Source organism: Barbus barbus (assembly GCF_936440315.1).
Source record: "Barbus barbus genome assembly, chromosome: 8".
In the NCBI taxonomy this organism is placed as follows: Eukaryota; Metazoa; Chordata; class Actinopteri; order Cypriniformes; family Cyprinidae; genus Barbus; species Barbus barbus.
Genome location: NC_136736.1, coordinates 23,964,598 through 23,982,203, shown reverse-complemented (window position 1 = coordinate 23,982,203; position 17,606 = coordinate 23,964,598). Strand labels below are relative to the sequence as shown.

Below are 17,606 nucleotides of genomic sequence, written 5' to 3'. Positions count from 1 at the left end.
GGATTGTTTCCAATTGGGTGTCAATGTTTGTATCGTTCATCAGCTGGAAAAAATCGTTCTGAAAATGACCAACGAACGACCATCGTGCCTTTATCTTTATAGCTGTGGTGTGTACTCTGCTATTCTTTAAAATTGAGAACGATTTTTAGAACTAGCCTACATCGTTATGGTTATAGTTATCGTTCTTGGTGTGAACGGGGCTTAAGAGCCACTGCATTACAGAAATGTTTGGGGACCCCCAAGTCTGCAACATTCTAATAGGCCTTGGATACTGATATTACTGGTACGTTCCATCTCAGTTCAAGCACTAACTTATGCTTAATTGATAAAATATCAAAGACTAGAACAACAGAAACAAATTTAATTTCATGAAAAAAATTAAAACATTTTAAACAGAGCCATAAGCTTTCCTTGCAAAATCAGGACTACACACACTCAAAACTACACACACATGCGCACGATCAATGGATGGATAAATATAGAGGGCTTTAGAGAGCTGTTAGTAATTAGCTTTGATGATGAAGCTGGCCATGTAATACACAAAGCAATTTAGCTTGTTCCCAAACGGCTGTCGTCTCTACTGCCTCTCACTCTCACTCCCTCTCTCTCTCTCTCTCTCTCTCTCCCTTTATCACTCGCTTCCTGTCATTCTTGTCTCTCTCTTTCCCCGTCTCTACAGATTGCCTTGCAATCCCCATTTCCCATGTTCACACTTATTTTCTCTCTCTCAAGTGAACACATCTCTAGTAGAAATTCTGTCCGCATTCAAGACCGTTGAGCTTTTGATTCATCCAGGATCCTTGATAATTAATAGTTCTTGCTGTAATTAACCACAATAGCCTGCAAGTGAGCCTGCAGAGAAGGCGATACTCTAACTGCTCGTTCTTTTCAATGAATCACAATCTAACAGTCAAATACAAGTCAATGCAAGACATTTTTAACTATGTCCGTTGTTGAGAACCAGAACTTCAGGTTTGTGAGACTGCTACATCAGCAAAGTCATTCTAATTACCTACTGGCTGTTTATATAACAAGTGAAATACATCTCCAAAACAGATCTTTGTTGTAATAAATGGTATTAGAATAAAAAATGTTTAAAAAACATGCACATACACAATAGAAAATAGCAATAGCAGGGCCTAAAACTGACATTTTCCACACCTGCCAACAGCCTGTGACTTGAGAAAATTAATAATAATAATAATACCGGGGAAACTTTTTTTGATAGATTTTGTTGATAGATTTATAAAACTCATTCTCATTACAAAAAAGCTGATTTTTTTTTTACAAATATATAATTAAAATGTGGTGTTTGCGATCTGATAATTGAGCTAAACCATATTATGTTTTCAGGAATTTTTTGAAATATTTTTTAAAAGTTTTTTTTTTTAACTTTCGTGTTCTCCGCAACGCTGATTTTTACTCACATTTGGCACTTGGCGAGTGTTTATTTTAGGCCATGAATACTATTGTTTGGCATTGTTAATGCATAGCATAAAACTGGCAAAACAATTTTTCTGTTTGGGAGAAAAACTGTAATTTGGGTGGCATGTTAGAATTATAATTAACATTTGATTTTTTTAAAGGAAGTAATACTCAATCATTCAAAAAGGATCATTTTTACAGCACAAATGTGAAGAAGTTAACTGAAATCGATATTGAATATAAAATATTGCTAAAGGAATGACACAAAGGCAGATCTATTTCTAAGGTCTTGAGTGGTAACACTATTGGCAAATATCGGTTTTAATAAGGGAAGAGCAGTGTGTCGCCGTGATGGTCTCTGGGGTTTCAATGTGCTCAGCAGCAGGAGATAACAGCAGTCAAACTACAGTCTTTTATAAGCCAAGATCTCTCAGCCTCACAGATCATGATCAAATAGAAAATCTATTTCATTCAAGCGGAAAGTTCAAAAATTGTCTCCATCCATTCACACACACTCACACAGCTTTCAATCACACCATTTGAAAAGAAGACAGATGGTGAGACGATGGGAGAGAGTAAGTAGATTTGAGATCTCTCAGCACCAAATCTTTTAAAAGCAATTAAAGACTTGCAGTCAGATAAGTGTAGAACCCTAGTCTATCAAGTACCCCAGGGAAAGACTGAGAGAGATGGGAAAAAATTAATAGAGAAGAGTTTTCATAGAGATTTAAGAGCTAAAATTTGGTTTCAGAAAACCTGGACCATAGCGCTCAAGTCGAATGGACCAGTTTTGGAGTATTTTTAGTCCATAATTAGTTTTTCACTTCTGTTGTGTGGAAAAGAGTAGCATTGTAGTCAGAACCAGCGCATTCAAGTCTGCAAGTTAAATTTGAGACAAGACTGAGATCAGAAAAGGGTTGAGTCCAAGTCAAGACAAGTCACTATTAAGGCGTAAATGTGTTAAGACGTAAGTGTAAATATGCTTTCCATTGAAATGAATGAAGCCAATACACAGTGTCACGCGAAATCTTCACAGTGCAAAAACAGTACGCTCTGATCCAGCGTACCTGTTATAGTTTCCTGTTATAGTTTTTAATAATTTGTGTGGATGATTCTTGTTAATCAAGCTGATTAAAAAAAGATAACAATGTACACAAACTATATGAATGAACTGATACACTAAAACAACATCCTGCTGTTCCTAACTCATTTGTAGAATGCTTTATATATATATATATGTTTTATAGTCATTAGTTTTTTTTAAAGTAGCATGAAAAAGTAGCTAGAAAAAGCATTTTGTTTTAGTGTGTCAGTTCAGTTGGTCAGGTAAACAAGAGGTTCACAAAGAGTTAAAACTGACTGGTTTACATTAATCATCTCAACAAACTGATTCAATAAAATAGCAGCCTGTTGTTTATATCTGGACTTGTTTTCAACTCAGTTGTAACGTGTAAAGTTGATTGCTATTACCCTAATTGTTGCTGTAAATTAGCTGTATTTAGCAAGAAGACACAAAATAAAACTAGAAAATGCTAAATTTTAAAAGAAAAACTGTTGAAAAAAGACAAATAACAGCATTTCCTTTTAGTGAACTGTTTTAGTTTGTTCATGTTTTCAGACCAACAATCTATCCATGATGTTGTAGTTCTCAAGACTGGTCTCAAGTTTGAGTCAAGTCCATAAGACCAAGATCAAGAGGGTCTTAGACTTGCTTTTGAGACCAATATCAAGTACCACAACAGTGAATAAGAGCCTTATTTAAAATCCCTCATATCAGGTTTGACAGAAGAAGGAAAGCCATGTGGGTTTTGGATGATATGAGAGTACGTAAATGACTGAATTTTTATTTTGGGGTTAACTGTTCCTTTAATACAGGGAGTCTGAAAGCAAGAGAAGCAGACAGTAGGAAGAGTGAAATGCCGAGACAAACTGCAGAGATTCCCTCTGTTAAGCGCTTTAGTAATGGGTAGCAGGTTTTCAGCCTCTGGCTCTTCTCAATGCCAAAATTATTTAGTCTCATATGAAAACAGACTACAGGCAACATAAAACACATACACACACACACACTTCTATGTCAAACACAGCAAACACACAGGCAAATTCACAATCCTCCAAACATGACCTAGAAAAGTAAACATCACACAAACCCCTGCACGAGTGCAAACACACAGGAGAGAGAAAGCAAGTTATCTCAAAAAGCCAGATAAACACCTGCCAGTTCCTGAACATCCCCAGTGGGCACTCGTCCATTCATATTTGCACTCTTTTTCGTACTCCCTCAGTTTCCTTTTCATAGAATAACCTCCTTATTTCCTGTCTTCCTCTTTCTCTGTTCTTTCTGTCAAATGTTGGGGAGTAACAGTAACTAAAAGAAGTGTCGCTACTCTAGCCAAATTCTACAGTATCCAATGATTTTTTTAGTACCAGGCCAACAGATACAGTACCACTGTAAAACATTAAAGCTCTACACTGCTGTTTTAAATCACATTGTTTGCACATGCAGTACTGTAAGGCAATAATTAAACATGCTCTTCTAACCTCTACTCACTCTCATATAGCATTGGATTGGTTCATTAGTGAATTGATTAGCGTGGATGATTCATATTAATCATGCAGTTTAAAAAAAGAATTAACTGTGATTTACATGAATGGATTCAGTAAAACAACATCTGAGCAGTAGAATTGTAGTGCGTTTAGCTGTATTTAGCAGGAAAACATGATAATACTGAATTTAGCACAAGTGAATGAAAAAAGCATTTTTGTTTGAACAGTTAAATCAAGGGATTCACAAAGAGCTAAAGCGGCTTGGTTTATATGTGAATTGACTGAATGAACCAATTCAATAAAACAACATGCTTTTGTTTTCAACTCAGTTGGAGGATTTTGCATGTTTTGTTATTTTAGTAGGTGTATTTAGCGAGAAAACACAACATAAAAATAGAAAATAAATTCCTCATTTGACTGAAAAACAGACAAACAGGCATTTTGTTTCAGTGAATCTGAACAAACCAAGGCAAAAATTACCTTAAAAATTTAACTGCAAAGTATAATGCTGTCATCCTAATTTTCTTCCTTACAAGATATCTTCAGAAAAATTATAATTTGTTATTTATAAAACTTTATAAATGTATTTTGCATTTGATTAGTAACATAGCTTCCTTAAAATGTCACTGCAAGTTGAGCAGAGTTTATCTAGGAAAGTTTCAAAGCAGCTTCTCCACCACTGTTTCTGTCTTTCATTCTTTCCTTTCTGCACACTGCACACAATTTTCTACTTTTTCAGAATTCCTTCTTTCTCACCCTCCGGCTCTTTTCCTTAATCACTCCAGTATTTAGGTCTCTATGCCATTGTTAGTTTCCATGTGCCTTTAAGCATAAGACTGTCTCTACATCTCCATCTCTTTCTCATTTTATGAGTATTCTGCTCTATTTTCTAAACCTCATGCTGTCAAAAGATCTGACACTCAGTCCTTCAAAATGAAAAGTTAATATATGCATATTCATGTCTGATCACTTCAGTTGAGGTTAAAGTGAAGAGAGGCAATTTCCAGGCTATAATGAGCTTCACTGATATCTGCTGTCAATTAAGAATGGATTTGAGCTGGGTTTATGACACCATTTGGAGATCTGGATCAGATTTAAGCCTAAGTAGACAAAATCAGAAGGGAATGAGGGAATATATCAGATACAGAGGGGAAAAGAGGGATTTTATATTTTAGAAAAGTCTGGTGAACATTACGTAAACTCATTTCAAACAGCATCTTACAAAATTCTGAGTCTTATTCTACAAATGGGTATACATAACCACAGATTCACATTGACAGCTTCATGCAGATGAGGAGACATAGAACACCAAAGAAGGAGAATAAAATGGGTAAAGAAAGAGAAAAAGAGGAAAGGGGAAATGATGTCATGTGTGCAATTAAAGTCAAGCTCTCCAAATTATCAATTCAATTCCCAACAAGCAAACTCAATTATGACACATACAAAAAACAAGTTTTAACCTGTCTGATAAAACTGGTACAAAAAATAGCCTTTATAAATTCCTCGCCTTCTGCTCTTGTTTAGATGCCTTTATCCATAAACCCAAAAGCTCTTTTCTAGCTCTTGAGACTTTTAAGGATAACACTGTTTTGAGGGTTAAAATGGATGAGGGGGGTCCAGGACTCCCTAATTGAGTTAAAGAACTTCCTCAAAAGAACTAACAAGAAAGAAAAACTGTTGAATGTTTGCTGTGTCATATTAAATTAAAATTCAATTAAATTGTTCATCAGTGTACTGAAAGTTCTATAAATGTGAACCATTGTTTTGTGTTTGTTTTTTTTAACCCAGCTCTTAGGTCAAACATAACAACCCATTGTTTGGGTAGTTTTTGTGTTACTCAGATCCTATTTTTAGATCATTTTCACAATAGTAATTGCACACTTAGATTCAAGTTAAACTTAAGGCCCAATTAAAGCAAGTTTCTTTTTTATTCTTTGCAAAATAATAATAATAATATAATAATAATAATAACAAACAGTATACTGTCAGCAAACCTCCTGACGCCGCCCAAGCTGAACATATAAATATGTGGTGTGCACTTTCCTCTTAAAAACAAAATACACAACAAAATATCAGCAATGAGAAAACAGCAGTTAAGAAAGCATCTGATCATAGTGTGGAAAATATCAGTTTGTTATTTGATTTCGCTCATACCGGGGCCTTTATTCAATACTTCTATTCAAAAAACAGATCAACACAAACATATAAGTTCACCACGTTTGCTTGATGCGCAAGAACAAACATGCTTACGAGATACGTGAGAACAAACATCATTGGTTCTTGTATGTCAAATTAATAAAAGCTATTTATCTTTATTGTCAGATTTTTTTATTTTTGAGTGAAGTATCCCTTTGAGGTTACAACAATTATTTTAATTATCTATATTAGGTAATGAATATTTAATTTTTTTTTTACTTGATAAATATGCAAAAATTAGTTTTCCACATGAATGTGTTCTCCCTGCCCTATAGCCTAACTCCCCAATCAATCCCTCTGGACAAAAAATAAAAAAAATAAAAAAATAAATCTAAATCTTTCTCTAAATGCAGGCATAAAATGCTGAATTTAATGACACAAAATAAAGGATCCTCTCACACCCTCCATTGTTCTATAGAATAAAATGTGTGCATGTACAAGTGCCGACATAAATGGAAGTGTGAGCAGGAGGCAGAGAGGAGAGAGGGAGAGCCCTGGTTTGAATGCTCAACGGATATCAGATGCTTTGCCCCATTATCTCAACATCGTAATTGCAGTTTTCAGTTAGCTAGACGGTTCTCTTCATCTTCCTGTCTCTCTCTCCTTCCATCACTCTCTCGCTTTCTTGTAAGTCATAAACAGCCCCAGGGCCTGGATGATTATGGAGTCACACTTGAATCCTCAAATAGTCACTACCTATTTTGTGCTTCAACTATAACAAACCTTGTGTTTGAAATAACAAAGAGGTGGCGGTCAAAGGCAAATGCATATGTGGTTAGTGAATATTATGAAAAGTATAAGGAGGGGTACATTTTCACTAAAGTACTTTTGGAGGACAACAAAATCATGTGTAGTGCATGTGTCTGTAATTTGTTTACAAGAAAATATTACTTTTGTTTTATTATTTGCATGTTTAAATCAAAGTGTTACTTGCCATTTCTTTACAATTGCTTGTGAAATTGACGTCCATTTACTGCGTGCAATTTATTTCTGTATAAGAGTGTAAAGAGACAGTTCTCACGGTTTTGAGACTGTTTTTTTTGCATGCGTGTGTTTGTGCAGTTGTCTCTTCCTGGTATGATCTGTGAGGAGCAGAAGCAATAGGTTCAATCTACCGTCTCCAAGGTGATGTGTGACTAAGTGCCTTTTAGAGCTTTACCACAATGACAGACCCACATCCTTCGCTGTCTCATATAAAAAAAACCTTACTAAACATACTCACTCACATAGGCTAGTACCAGAGTATGAAGTGTACAGCACAATCAACAAGAAACATTGCCGCTGGCACATATTTACACGCCATTACTAAGCGTCGGACACAAAATGAGTCGTCAAGCCCAAGAATGGGTATCAGATCGGGAAGCCAGACACGCTTGCATGTAGAGTACACAGTCTCTTTTCAATCCCATAAAGCAATGCAACACCTCACAAGTCTGTTTTCTGTTTTCATCTATCAAATTCTCACATAAAAGTCTCACAGCTGTTCATCACACTAAAGATCTGTGAAGGAAAATTACGCATAGTTTATGTACGTATCACTTCCTCACTGAGGCAAAAGTGTTTAGTGGAAGTTACATCAAAATCGCTCTACTACGCGTACAGCAAGTGAGCTAATGCATCAAAGGTAAGATAATGGCTTTTCATGTCGTAATGATGCAACAAAAGCTGCATGGTTTAAAATCTCACTGTCACAAATTAACAGTTTACCAAAAATACCAAAATTCTGTCATTGTTTCTGAACTCTCATGTTGCTTGCTTTCTTCGGTGGAATACAAATAGAGTCTTTTTCATGAAGAAAAGTATGACTGATTCAAGATGTCAACCTTACAAATGGCAAAACCATTATCAAATATCATGAATGATGGTCCAATAAGTCATGTATATTACATTCCAAGTCTTCCAGAGCCATACTGTGTGAAACTGACCCTTAAATTCTTGACATCTAGTCTTCCATGGAGCAATAGTGATATTTGTATGGATGTCTGATTTGTAAACAAATGATGTTTCAGATTGATCTTTCGAGAGAATCAGTTGATCTAATCACTGCATTTCCCAGAATCACTGTAAGCCTATTGGTGCTAGGATCTACTTATGCGTTTGGAAAGTGCAGCCTTGAATGATTCACTCATGAGTCCGTTCAGTTCACTGACTCAGTCTGGTTTCAGATGTTGATACCTCACAGGTGAGAAGGTTAGCAGTAGATTATAACTTAAATTTGCATTGTTCCTCACTTTTGTTTGGCTTCAGAAGACTTGGAATATATATGCGAGTTATACTTTTACAGTACTTTTGTATATTTTTTGAGGTTTGACATCTTTGGTCACCACTTACTGTCATGAAAAAGATACATCAGGACAATCTTTTAAAAAAAATCAGAGGTTCATCAGAGATTAACACCACACTTGAAGTATCACAACAGCCAAAAAATAAGATATATTATCAATTATGTCAATTCAACCTCAAAAACCAGAGATGTGGTGCAGTTTTTCCCATAACAGACATCATTTCCTTTTTCACTATTTCAAATAATAATTTTAGCCATCACTAGCTCGTCACATTTTCCTGCGATGTGACAAATAATTTTTTTATGTACAAGGCATGTAATGTTTGAATTAATATGAAATCATAAAATCTTCATGCGTAATAATTCTAAAATATTTTTTATACACTGCAGAACATACTATACCAGCTTCCCCCAAAAAAATCATACCAACTGCCCAGTTATTTTGTTAAATTCATATTTTAGTGCACTGTATACTGAACATCATGACAATTTTTCCAACATCAAATATAACAGCACAATAGATACAAGACTGTATTACACTATTATAGATTATAAATAAATTCCACATTTTACACACTAGAATTTTAATGTAATCCACATTAATGAAAGCAATAAATGCAAGCACACTGGTATCTATTAAAAGTGTTTAAAAGTTTAAAATTTTCTTAATAAAAAGCGATGTTTGTTTTTGTCATTCAGTTAATTATTTGACTATACCATATGCAGTATTTATCACACATAGAGAGTGTTAGGAAACAAAAGGGAGGGCCTGTGGTAACATAGTTTAATCTTAATAGAAAACAGCTGGCGATGCATCTGTTGTGAAGTGGTACCAGCTCAGAACAAGCGCCCTGCTGTGCTCGACTGGAACCACACCAGTGATGCTTCCCATACCTGCACGAGCTGGAGTCAGACTCCACTTTATTATTGTTCTCCTCGTCTCCAGGGGCAGGGGCGTCTTTTATACTCGTGGACTGCTGCTTCTGCGGCTGCTGCTGCTTCTGCTGCTGCAGGAGCGGCTCCAGGCTCTCGCTGGAGCGCGAGTGAGCCGGGAAGACCCAAGGCGCCGGCGGGGAGCTCCGGCACTCCTGCTGGCTCATGGACCGAGGACACGCGGAGGCACTAACTACCGCTGCTGCTGCTGCTGAGTGACCGCTATTGGGACCCGAATCTCCAAACTTCCGATTGTTGTTTATGTTGGAGGAAGAGTTGCCGTTACTCGAACTGGCACCGGCGGCGACGTTGGAGTTATTGCAGCCGCCGAGGGAGGGCTGATCACCGCCGGATGAAGAGCCTCCGGTCCCCCGACTGCTTCCACCGCTGCTGCTGCTGAAGAGGTCTCCCGAAGGCTGGTTACCGGGAGAAGGAGGAGATGTGGGGTGGCCGAACCATCGCCAGCGGATGCGCAAGATCTGTTTCACGTCAAAGTCTCTCCTGGGATTCGACATTCCCGAGACTCCGGTAAGGGGAGACGCGGGGACGGAACGATGATCCCTGATTGTCTTGGTAACGGAGCACGCGTGCACTGCTGGCGAAGATCACAGAGACGACGTGTAGAGTGAGACCGAGTACAGAGGGGGGAGAAGGAAATACACACCTCTCTCTCGCTCTCTCTCTCTCTCAACACACACACACACAGAGAGAGAGAGAGAGAGAGAGAGAGTCAAACACGTAATCTGCGCGGTAAAACCTCTAATGAGCTTTTTCAATACCCTGCTTACATGAATACAAAGACAATACTCAAGCTAAAATCTGTCAGCCAAATGCCAAATCAAGGAACCTTATTGACATGATAAGAGAAGATCATTATACACGATAATGTCTTCAGAAAATTACATTTGGAGTAGCCTAGTCTATATCCAGTGTTGGGATGTTACATGTATCTAAATTACAGTGTTACAGTTATTGAGAAAAAATGTGTAATTAATTACAGTTACTTATGAAAACGTTAATGATTAAAGGCGGTTACATCTGATTTAATAACTACATATTTAATTGATTTCTTTCATAAATTACAGTGACTGCTTTAATATTTGAGACATCAATGTTTCAGGAGCATCACCCCCAGAATCTCAAGGTAACCTTTATTTCACTGCACTTTAAAAATTAGTATCATGACAAACACACCAACTTGCCATTTTGAGCACACACACCCCTCCCACAATTAATAGCAGGACAAATTAATGCAATCGAGAGAAACTGAGCTATAAAGTGTGAAAGAGATTTAAAGTTTTGTTTCATTTTAGCAGACAACAATGCAGAAGTAAATGTCCATCTGCCACATAAAATCCATAAATGACTATGCTGTCCCTAAAAAAAATGAGAAGAAATAGAAAAATAAATTAAACAGAGAGGAAGGGAGGAGTTTTGGTTCAATAGCCTAAGTATTCACGTGGCCACAAACCTGTCTTTAATTTATGTTCTGTGCAAGAGTGAATGTGATGCCAACCATCCATGGCAACCTACAGTTTGTGAGACAGAAAGGGTAAATCGTTCACAGTAGGATCAGTAAGGAGTTTGGTCTCAATTCAAGCCATGCAAACCACAACAGAGAGCTGGAATTTCTGCCTGCTTTTGTAACTTTATTCACAGATGTTGGCTCTAAGGGCACATAAAATAAACACAGCCAGACCCATGTGCCCCGGGTGCCACTGACCAGAGGTGGGTAGTAACGAGTTACATTTACTTCGTTACATTTATTGAGTAAAAAAAAAAACAGTACTTTTACTTTGTTACTGTGTGCAACGATCCACTCGTTAATTGATCTTAATGCAATAGTTAAAAGTTAAAAATGCTTCAATTTATTCCAAACGCGCCGTCTACATTTCTCTGGGCAATGAGCGATGCCCATTCGCAAACAGTGTTGTGCAAGTTACTTCCCAACTGTAATACATTACAGATTACTTGTTACTGTTATTTAAAAGTAATTCCTTACCTTACAATATTAGTGTCTCAGAATTGTAATGCGTTACATGACTCCTGTATTACTTTTGAGTTACTTTCACCAAAATACCAAAATACAGAAGTAGAACTTAAGATTCTAAAATGACAAAATGTACTAGAGCCCTGCCCTAATGGCAAAGTGTTTATATTTCGTTCCGGCTTTTTATTAAGTTCATTTAGAAAAACGTTTGGAGCATTTTTTGTTCATTAAATAATAAGTTTTTTCTTTCTTAAAGTAACGACCAAGCGGCCAGCGGCAGACCGGCAGCCTGATCATAGCTTATGTTTGATCAATTTAGCCTTCTCAAATCATCATGACTTGCCTAAAATAAAATCTATAGATATACTAAAATAGTTCAAGCATATCACAATGTTTAAACGTTAAACCTAAATAAATGTGCGCTGCAGTTTGTGCGGAAAGTGGAAGTTAAAGCACAGGACATGGCGGCACCAGCGCAATCAATTGCAATTTTGTTTCAATGGAACAACTTACGCTGTAATTTTTGCTTATAAAGGTAAGAGTAATACATCATTCGTAACTGTAAAGGGTCTACTTTTATTTGTGTGCACTCACAATATCAACAAAACGTCGAGCTTTTATCTTGAACAGGAGTGCTTCACAAAAATGAACCGAAAGTCAGCGAATACATGCTTTATTGTGTGTATTTGATTCTTTTATTTTATCATTATGTCTCAGAAAATCACTGGTTCTGGGCTGAATCATTTTCATCAGGGCAACCAAATGCAAACCACATAATGCAAAGGAGGCAGATTTTAGAGCATCATACCCATAATGCATCCCAAATATAGCTTTTGCCTGAAATAAGTGCTCTGCCTGAAAAATTTGAAGGGTATAGGAAAAGTTCCCCTAAAAATACAAAAATGTCATTATTTACTCATGCTCATGTTCTTCTAAATTTGTTTGGAATTCTTCTTTAGACCCCTTTAGAAACATTAGATTGTTCACAATGTTCTTTTCTATAAAATTAAAGCACGGCCTGACAAGCAGCACCATAAAATTATTTTAGCAACTTCCCAGATCCATGTGAAGTGACATTGTGAAGTGACATTCAGCCAAGTATGGTGACCCATACTCGGAATTCGTGCTTTGCATTTAACTCATCCAACGTGCACACACACAGCAGTGAACACACACACACCGTGAACATACACCCGGAGCAGTGGGCAGCCATTTTATGCTGCAGCGCCCGGGGAGCAGTTGGGGGTTTGGTGCCTTGCTCAAGGGCACCTCAGTCGTGGTATTGAGGGTGGAGAGAGCGCTGGACATTCACTCCCCCCACCTACAATTCCTGCTGGCCGGAGACTCGAACCCGCAACCTTTGGATTACAAGTCCAACTCTCTAACCATTAGGCCACGACTTCCCCATGTCGTGAGCAACTGAGTAAATTTAGTTTTTTTATTTAAAAATGTTTTTTATTTTTTGCCGTGATGTACTGTATGCTGGATTTCTCCAATCATTTAGTCAATTTAAACTCGTCACTTTCTTTACCATTGTTCAGAGAAATCTACTCATTTCATTAGGAATCCATATGATCTGAAATCTGAGGGACACAATATTCTCACATAGATTTTGTATTTTTTCAACAACCAAAAAAATCAGATTTTGCAAATTCACGATGTCGTTGCTTGATTTGGAAAGTTTATTCCGTGTTTGTGTGAGCTGTGCTTCATACATCACTACACTATTGGCAATATGTTTTTTGTCCACGAAATTATGCCCAAATATTCCTAAAAATTACAGAACTTTCGCAATTATCCTCAATCTCAAATTCAGATCCATCCAATCAACCACAATGTATAGAACAAAGTCCCAGCCCTAAATTTTGTTCTTTTACGATAATGCATTTCACCTCAGAAGTATATCACAATACAGAAGAAAAGAATCCCAAATCATTCATGCACAATATGAGAGACAATGTATGAATATGTGCTAACAAAATCATTTTATTTGCAAAATGGCTTTGGAAGGCTTTGAATATTGCACCAGAACTAATTTTAGTGTGCTTTTTTTAATTGACATTCTTCAAAACATCTTATTTTGTGTTCAACAGAAGACCGTTAAAGGGATTTACACCAACATGAGATAAAAAAAAAAAATTAATATAATTTTTGGGTCAAATGTCACTTTAAAGGAATGTATTTGTTGCAGTTGTGTATGTGGGAGGAGATTAACACAAGGAGGAATTTAATGCCTTCCCCGAGTGCTTTGTAAAGCAATGCTGCATTCCTGTCAGCTGGAACGGAGACTGCAGTGAGTGAAAACACATGTCTCAGGTCAGTAGTCATACTAGCTTCTGAGAGAGAGTCAGTGGTGACCCTGTGATGGTCAAAGCTTTATTTCACACTGATTCAGGTGTGGCGAAATCACGTCTGATAAGAGTGTTAACCTCTATATGTGTGATCATAAATACACTCACACACACACTCACAGACACACTGCTGTCACAAAGCTTTATGGCTAGTGCGACTACACGAAACATCACTGAATGATGGGAAGGATGATTAAGCAATTTATTCTTTATGGCCCCTACTTATTTTCTCAAGGTTACTCCAATCCTTCTCTCTTTCTCTCCCTCTCTTTCTTTCCACCCCTTAATTTCATATTTCATCGTCCCTGCATGTAAATCAAAACTCTCCAGCAAATATATCACACAAACTGGCACATTGAGGAGAAGCTGGACAGACTAATTAAACTATCACATGACTCAGCATTTCTTGTGGTGTAAAAAGAAAGATTACTGTACTACAAACCTGCACACATGCAACATCCACATGTGAGGTATGTGTGTTTTCAAAATAAGTGCACTGTGAAAATTCATCAGAATATATGCTTTTGTGTTCCACAAAAGAAAGTCATACAGATTTTTGTGTGAATTATTCCTAAAGTATACGTAATCCTTGACACAATTTTTTTTAACAGAATATTATTTGAAATTGTAGAAATTGTGGTTTCTTCAATAAAATATAAAAAGAAATGTTTTCATTTGAAATCTAATTTTTGAAGTGTTTTATTTTAGATTAGAATTAGAATATTTTAGAAGATTAATCATAATTTACTGATTTCAATACTTTTATGGGAAAGTTTGCTGAGTCACTGCTTGATAACCACTGCTGTAAACTTTCTTACTATAAAAATCTGTTAGCATTATAAATGCTGTGCAAATGTGAATCTTATTGTTTTCTGCACTTGAAAACTTGAATCGACCACTTAAATTTTGAACACTGCTTTCATAATTTGTCCAAAAGAGGGTTAAACAGGGACACTACAAAATTGTGTGCGTGTGTGTGTGCGTGCGTGTGTGTGTGTGAAGAACAGACAACCAGGCTGAGCAACAGAGTCCTCATTTTCTGTATTTCATCACTCACACACACACACACACACTCAAACCACTGTAATGTCAGCTCTCTCATAAGTTTATGCTTTGATACAGATTCCACACTTCAGTTCGGCATCATCCATCACTGAAACACACACACAAACAACACCTACTACATTCACATACCATGTAATCTCATGCCTGAAACCCAAAGGCTGAACTGGGCTGAGCGACTAGATGTCTCATTGCTTTGATTCATTTCCGCAACAGTCGTGGAAGGAAATATGTTTCATTGCTTAAAAGAAAAAAACTACACACATCTGACACACGTCTCCTTGAAACTGTGGATATTTAGTCATATAACATTATACACACAGTATGATGATAATGTGTGCACATATACGTGCAAACATCTTATTATTCAGAGTGTGTTCATTTCCAAATAGCGTTCTTCCTGCTCTGGTGCATTCACATTTCCTCTGCTGCCACTGGATGAAATTATAGGACAGATCTGGACGTGCACACACACACACACACACACACACCATCCATTCACTCCAAACTCATCAGCCAAAATATAACCAGGACCATTTTGCACATAGCACACCATAGCAATGACATTTTAATCTTCTGCTCAGCCTTCCTTTTACTCATGCTCATATTGGTCTCCCTTAAGCTGAAGCAGTGTGGGAATTGAATGCAGACAGAGGTGATGCGGGCCGAGCCAGCAGGGTTTAGATGTCAGACTAGATGGACGGAGGAATGGATTTAAAACAGAAGAATGTCTTCGTGAAGTAAACCATTACAGGCCTGTGGTTAAGAGACTGAACACATCTGGCTGGCAGACCACCTCCAGAAACAATCCCTCTTTTTCTTTATATACTAAAGAGCCTGACAATCCTGTTGAAACTCAAGCCCAGGATAGACTTTTAAAGAAAGTGTGTATATGTGCACAACAGTCCAAATATTAAGCCTTACATTCCACTGAAAAAAAGTCAAATTAAATTACCACGGTTTCTTCATAAATGCCCTGGGAATACCTTGTTTTTTGTTTTGGCCATTTACCATGATAAAACTATGATATTGATGGTTTTCTTTTTTATATGGAATGGTTATATCATGTCAATACCATATTTACACAGCTAAGTGTTGTGAGTGTACCCCTGGGTGCTTCAACAGCTATCTTTAAGAGCAAATTTCCTCCTAAAAGTGCAATTTCTCTAAAGAGCTTCATGGACAGAACTGTGTGTCGGCAAACATTTCTTTCCATCCATGCTCTCCTGATTGTGAGTTTCACACCTCTCCTAACGGCCGGCAAGAGTACTGTATTCAGTGTTTGGGCTGCGCTCATGCTGAAACAGCGTTTGTAAATGGTTTGTGTCTTGTTTGTGAGGACATGGCCATAAGTGCGTTGCGCTCGTGGCTCGCAAAGAGGATGAGCTGTCTCTTGTAGCATCGGAGAATGGGCTTGAGCCATCAGAAGCTGATGGGAAAACCAGGATTGGTTTGTGGCAATAGACCTGAAGGACACTTACTTTCATGTCTAGATCTTACGGTTCTATGGTTTTCCCTTTGAGGGGCGGGCATATCAGTACAAGATTCCTCCCTTGTTGAGACAGCATGTCCCTGTCTCCTTGCATCTCACAGTGATTGCAGAGGCTGGCCTTGCCCCTCTCAGGGAAGTGGGCATTCGCATTCTCAATTACCTTGACGACTGGCTTATCCTAGATCATTTGCGAGAAATGGTTTGCATTCACAGGGATATGGTCCTCGATCACCTAGCTCAATTGGGACTTCGGGTCAACTGGGAAAAGAGGAAACTCTCCCTTGGTATTAAAACTGGACTCGGTCAGTATGACTGCACACCCCTCGGAGGTTCGTGCTCAGTCAGTGCTGAAATGCTTGAGGGCTCTCAGGCACAGTGGTCTCACTTAAACACATAGGCTTTTTACGCTGCTGGGACTGATACGTATGAGACCGCTTCAGCTCTGGCTTCATACCCAAGTCCTAAGATGGACATGGCGCAAGGCACTCATCGTGTGAACATCCCACCACAGTGTTGCCGTACTTTTCAGCCCTTGGAAGGGCATCTCGTTTCTATGGGCAGGAGTGCCCTTAGAACAAGGTGCCCAGTCGCACTGTTGTCTCAACAGATGCTTCCAAGTCAGGCTGAAGCGCCGTGTACAATGGGGATGCAGCCTCCAGGGTCTGGACGGGCCCTCAGCTGTATTGGCATATCAGTTGCCTAGAGTTATTGATGGTGCTTTGGCCTTGAGAGGGTTTCGACCATTGATTCAAGGCAAGCACGTGTTGGTCCGGATGGACAACACAGTGACGGTTGCGTACATCAATCATTAGGGTGGTGTTTGCTCCCGTCGCATGTCACAACTCACCTGCCATCTCTTACTTTGGAGCCAGCACAGGCTCAGGTCTCTGCATGCCACTCACACCCTGGGTGACATCAACCGTGTAGCAGATCTCCTCTCGCGAAAAGTCCTGCTCCAAGGTGAGTGGAAGCTTCACCCCCAGATGGTTCATCTGATTTAGAGTCGGTTTGGTCAGGCACAGGCGGACCTGTTGCCTTGCCGGAATCCACTCATTGCCAGTTGTGGTTCTCCCTGAACGAGGTTCCCTCAGCATGGACACACTGGCTCATAGCAGGACCAGGGGTTACGCATGTATGCAATTTTCCCCAGTAGCCTCATTGCACAGACGCTGTGCAAAGTCAGGGAGGACAGGGAACAACTCCTGTTTGTGGCCCCTTGTTGGCTCAGCAGGACTTGGTTCTCTGAGCTTGGGCTCCTGGCATCAGCCCCTCCCTGGCGAGTACATCTGAGGAGGGACTTACTCTCCCAGGGGAAGGGCACAATCTGGC

The 17,606-nt window shown here is 38.5% G+C and overlaps 1 protein-coding gene across 1 annotated transcript in view; it reads right to left on the bottom strand.

Moving 5' to 3' along the window:
- Window positions 1-10,422, bottom strand: part of LOC306873628 (kelch-like protein 5) — a 43,378-nt gene extending 32,956 nt beyond the window's left edge. Inside the window, exon 1 of the mRNA XM_079423049.1 lies at window positions 9,344-10,422. Coding sequence (XP_079279175.1) covers window positions 9,344-9,897 — 554 coding nt within the window. The 5' untranslated portion in view covers window positions 9,898-10,422. The remainder of the gene's footprint in view (window positions 1-9,343) is intronic.
- Between the last annotated feature and the right edge of the window lie 7,184 nt (window positions 10,423-17,606).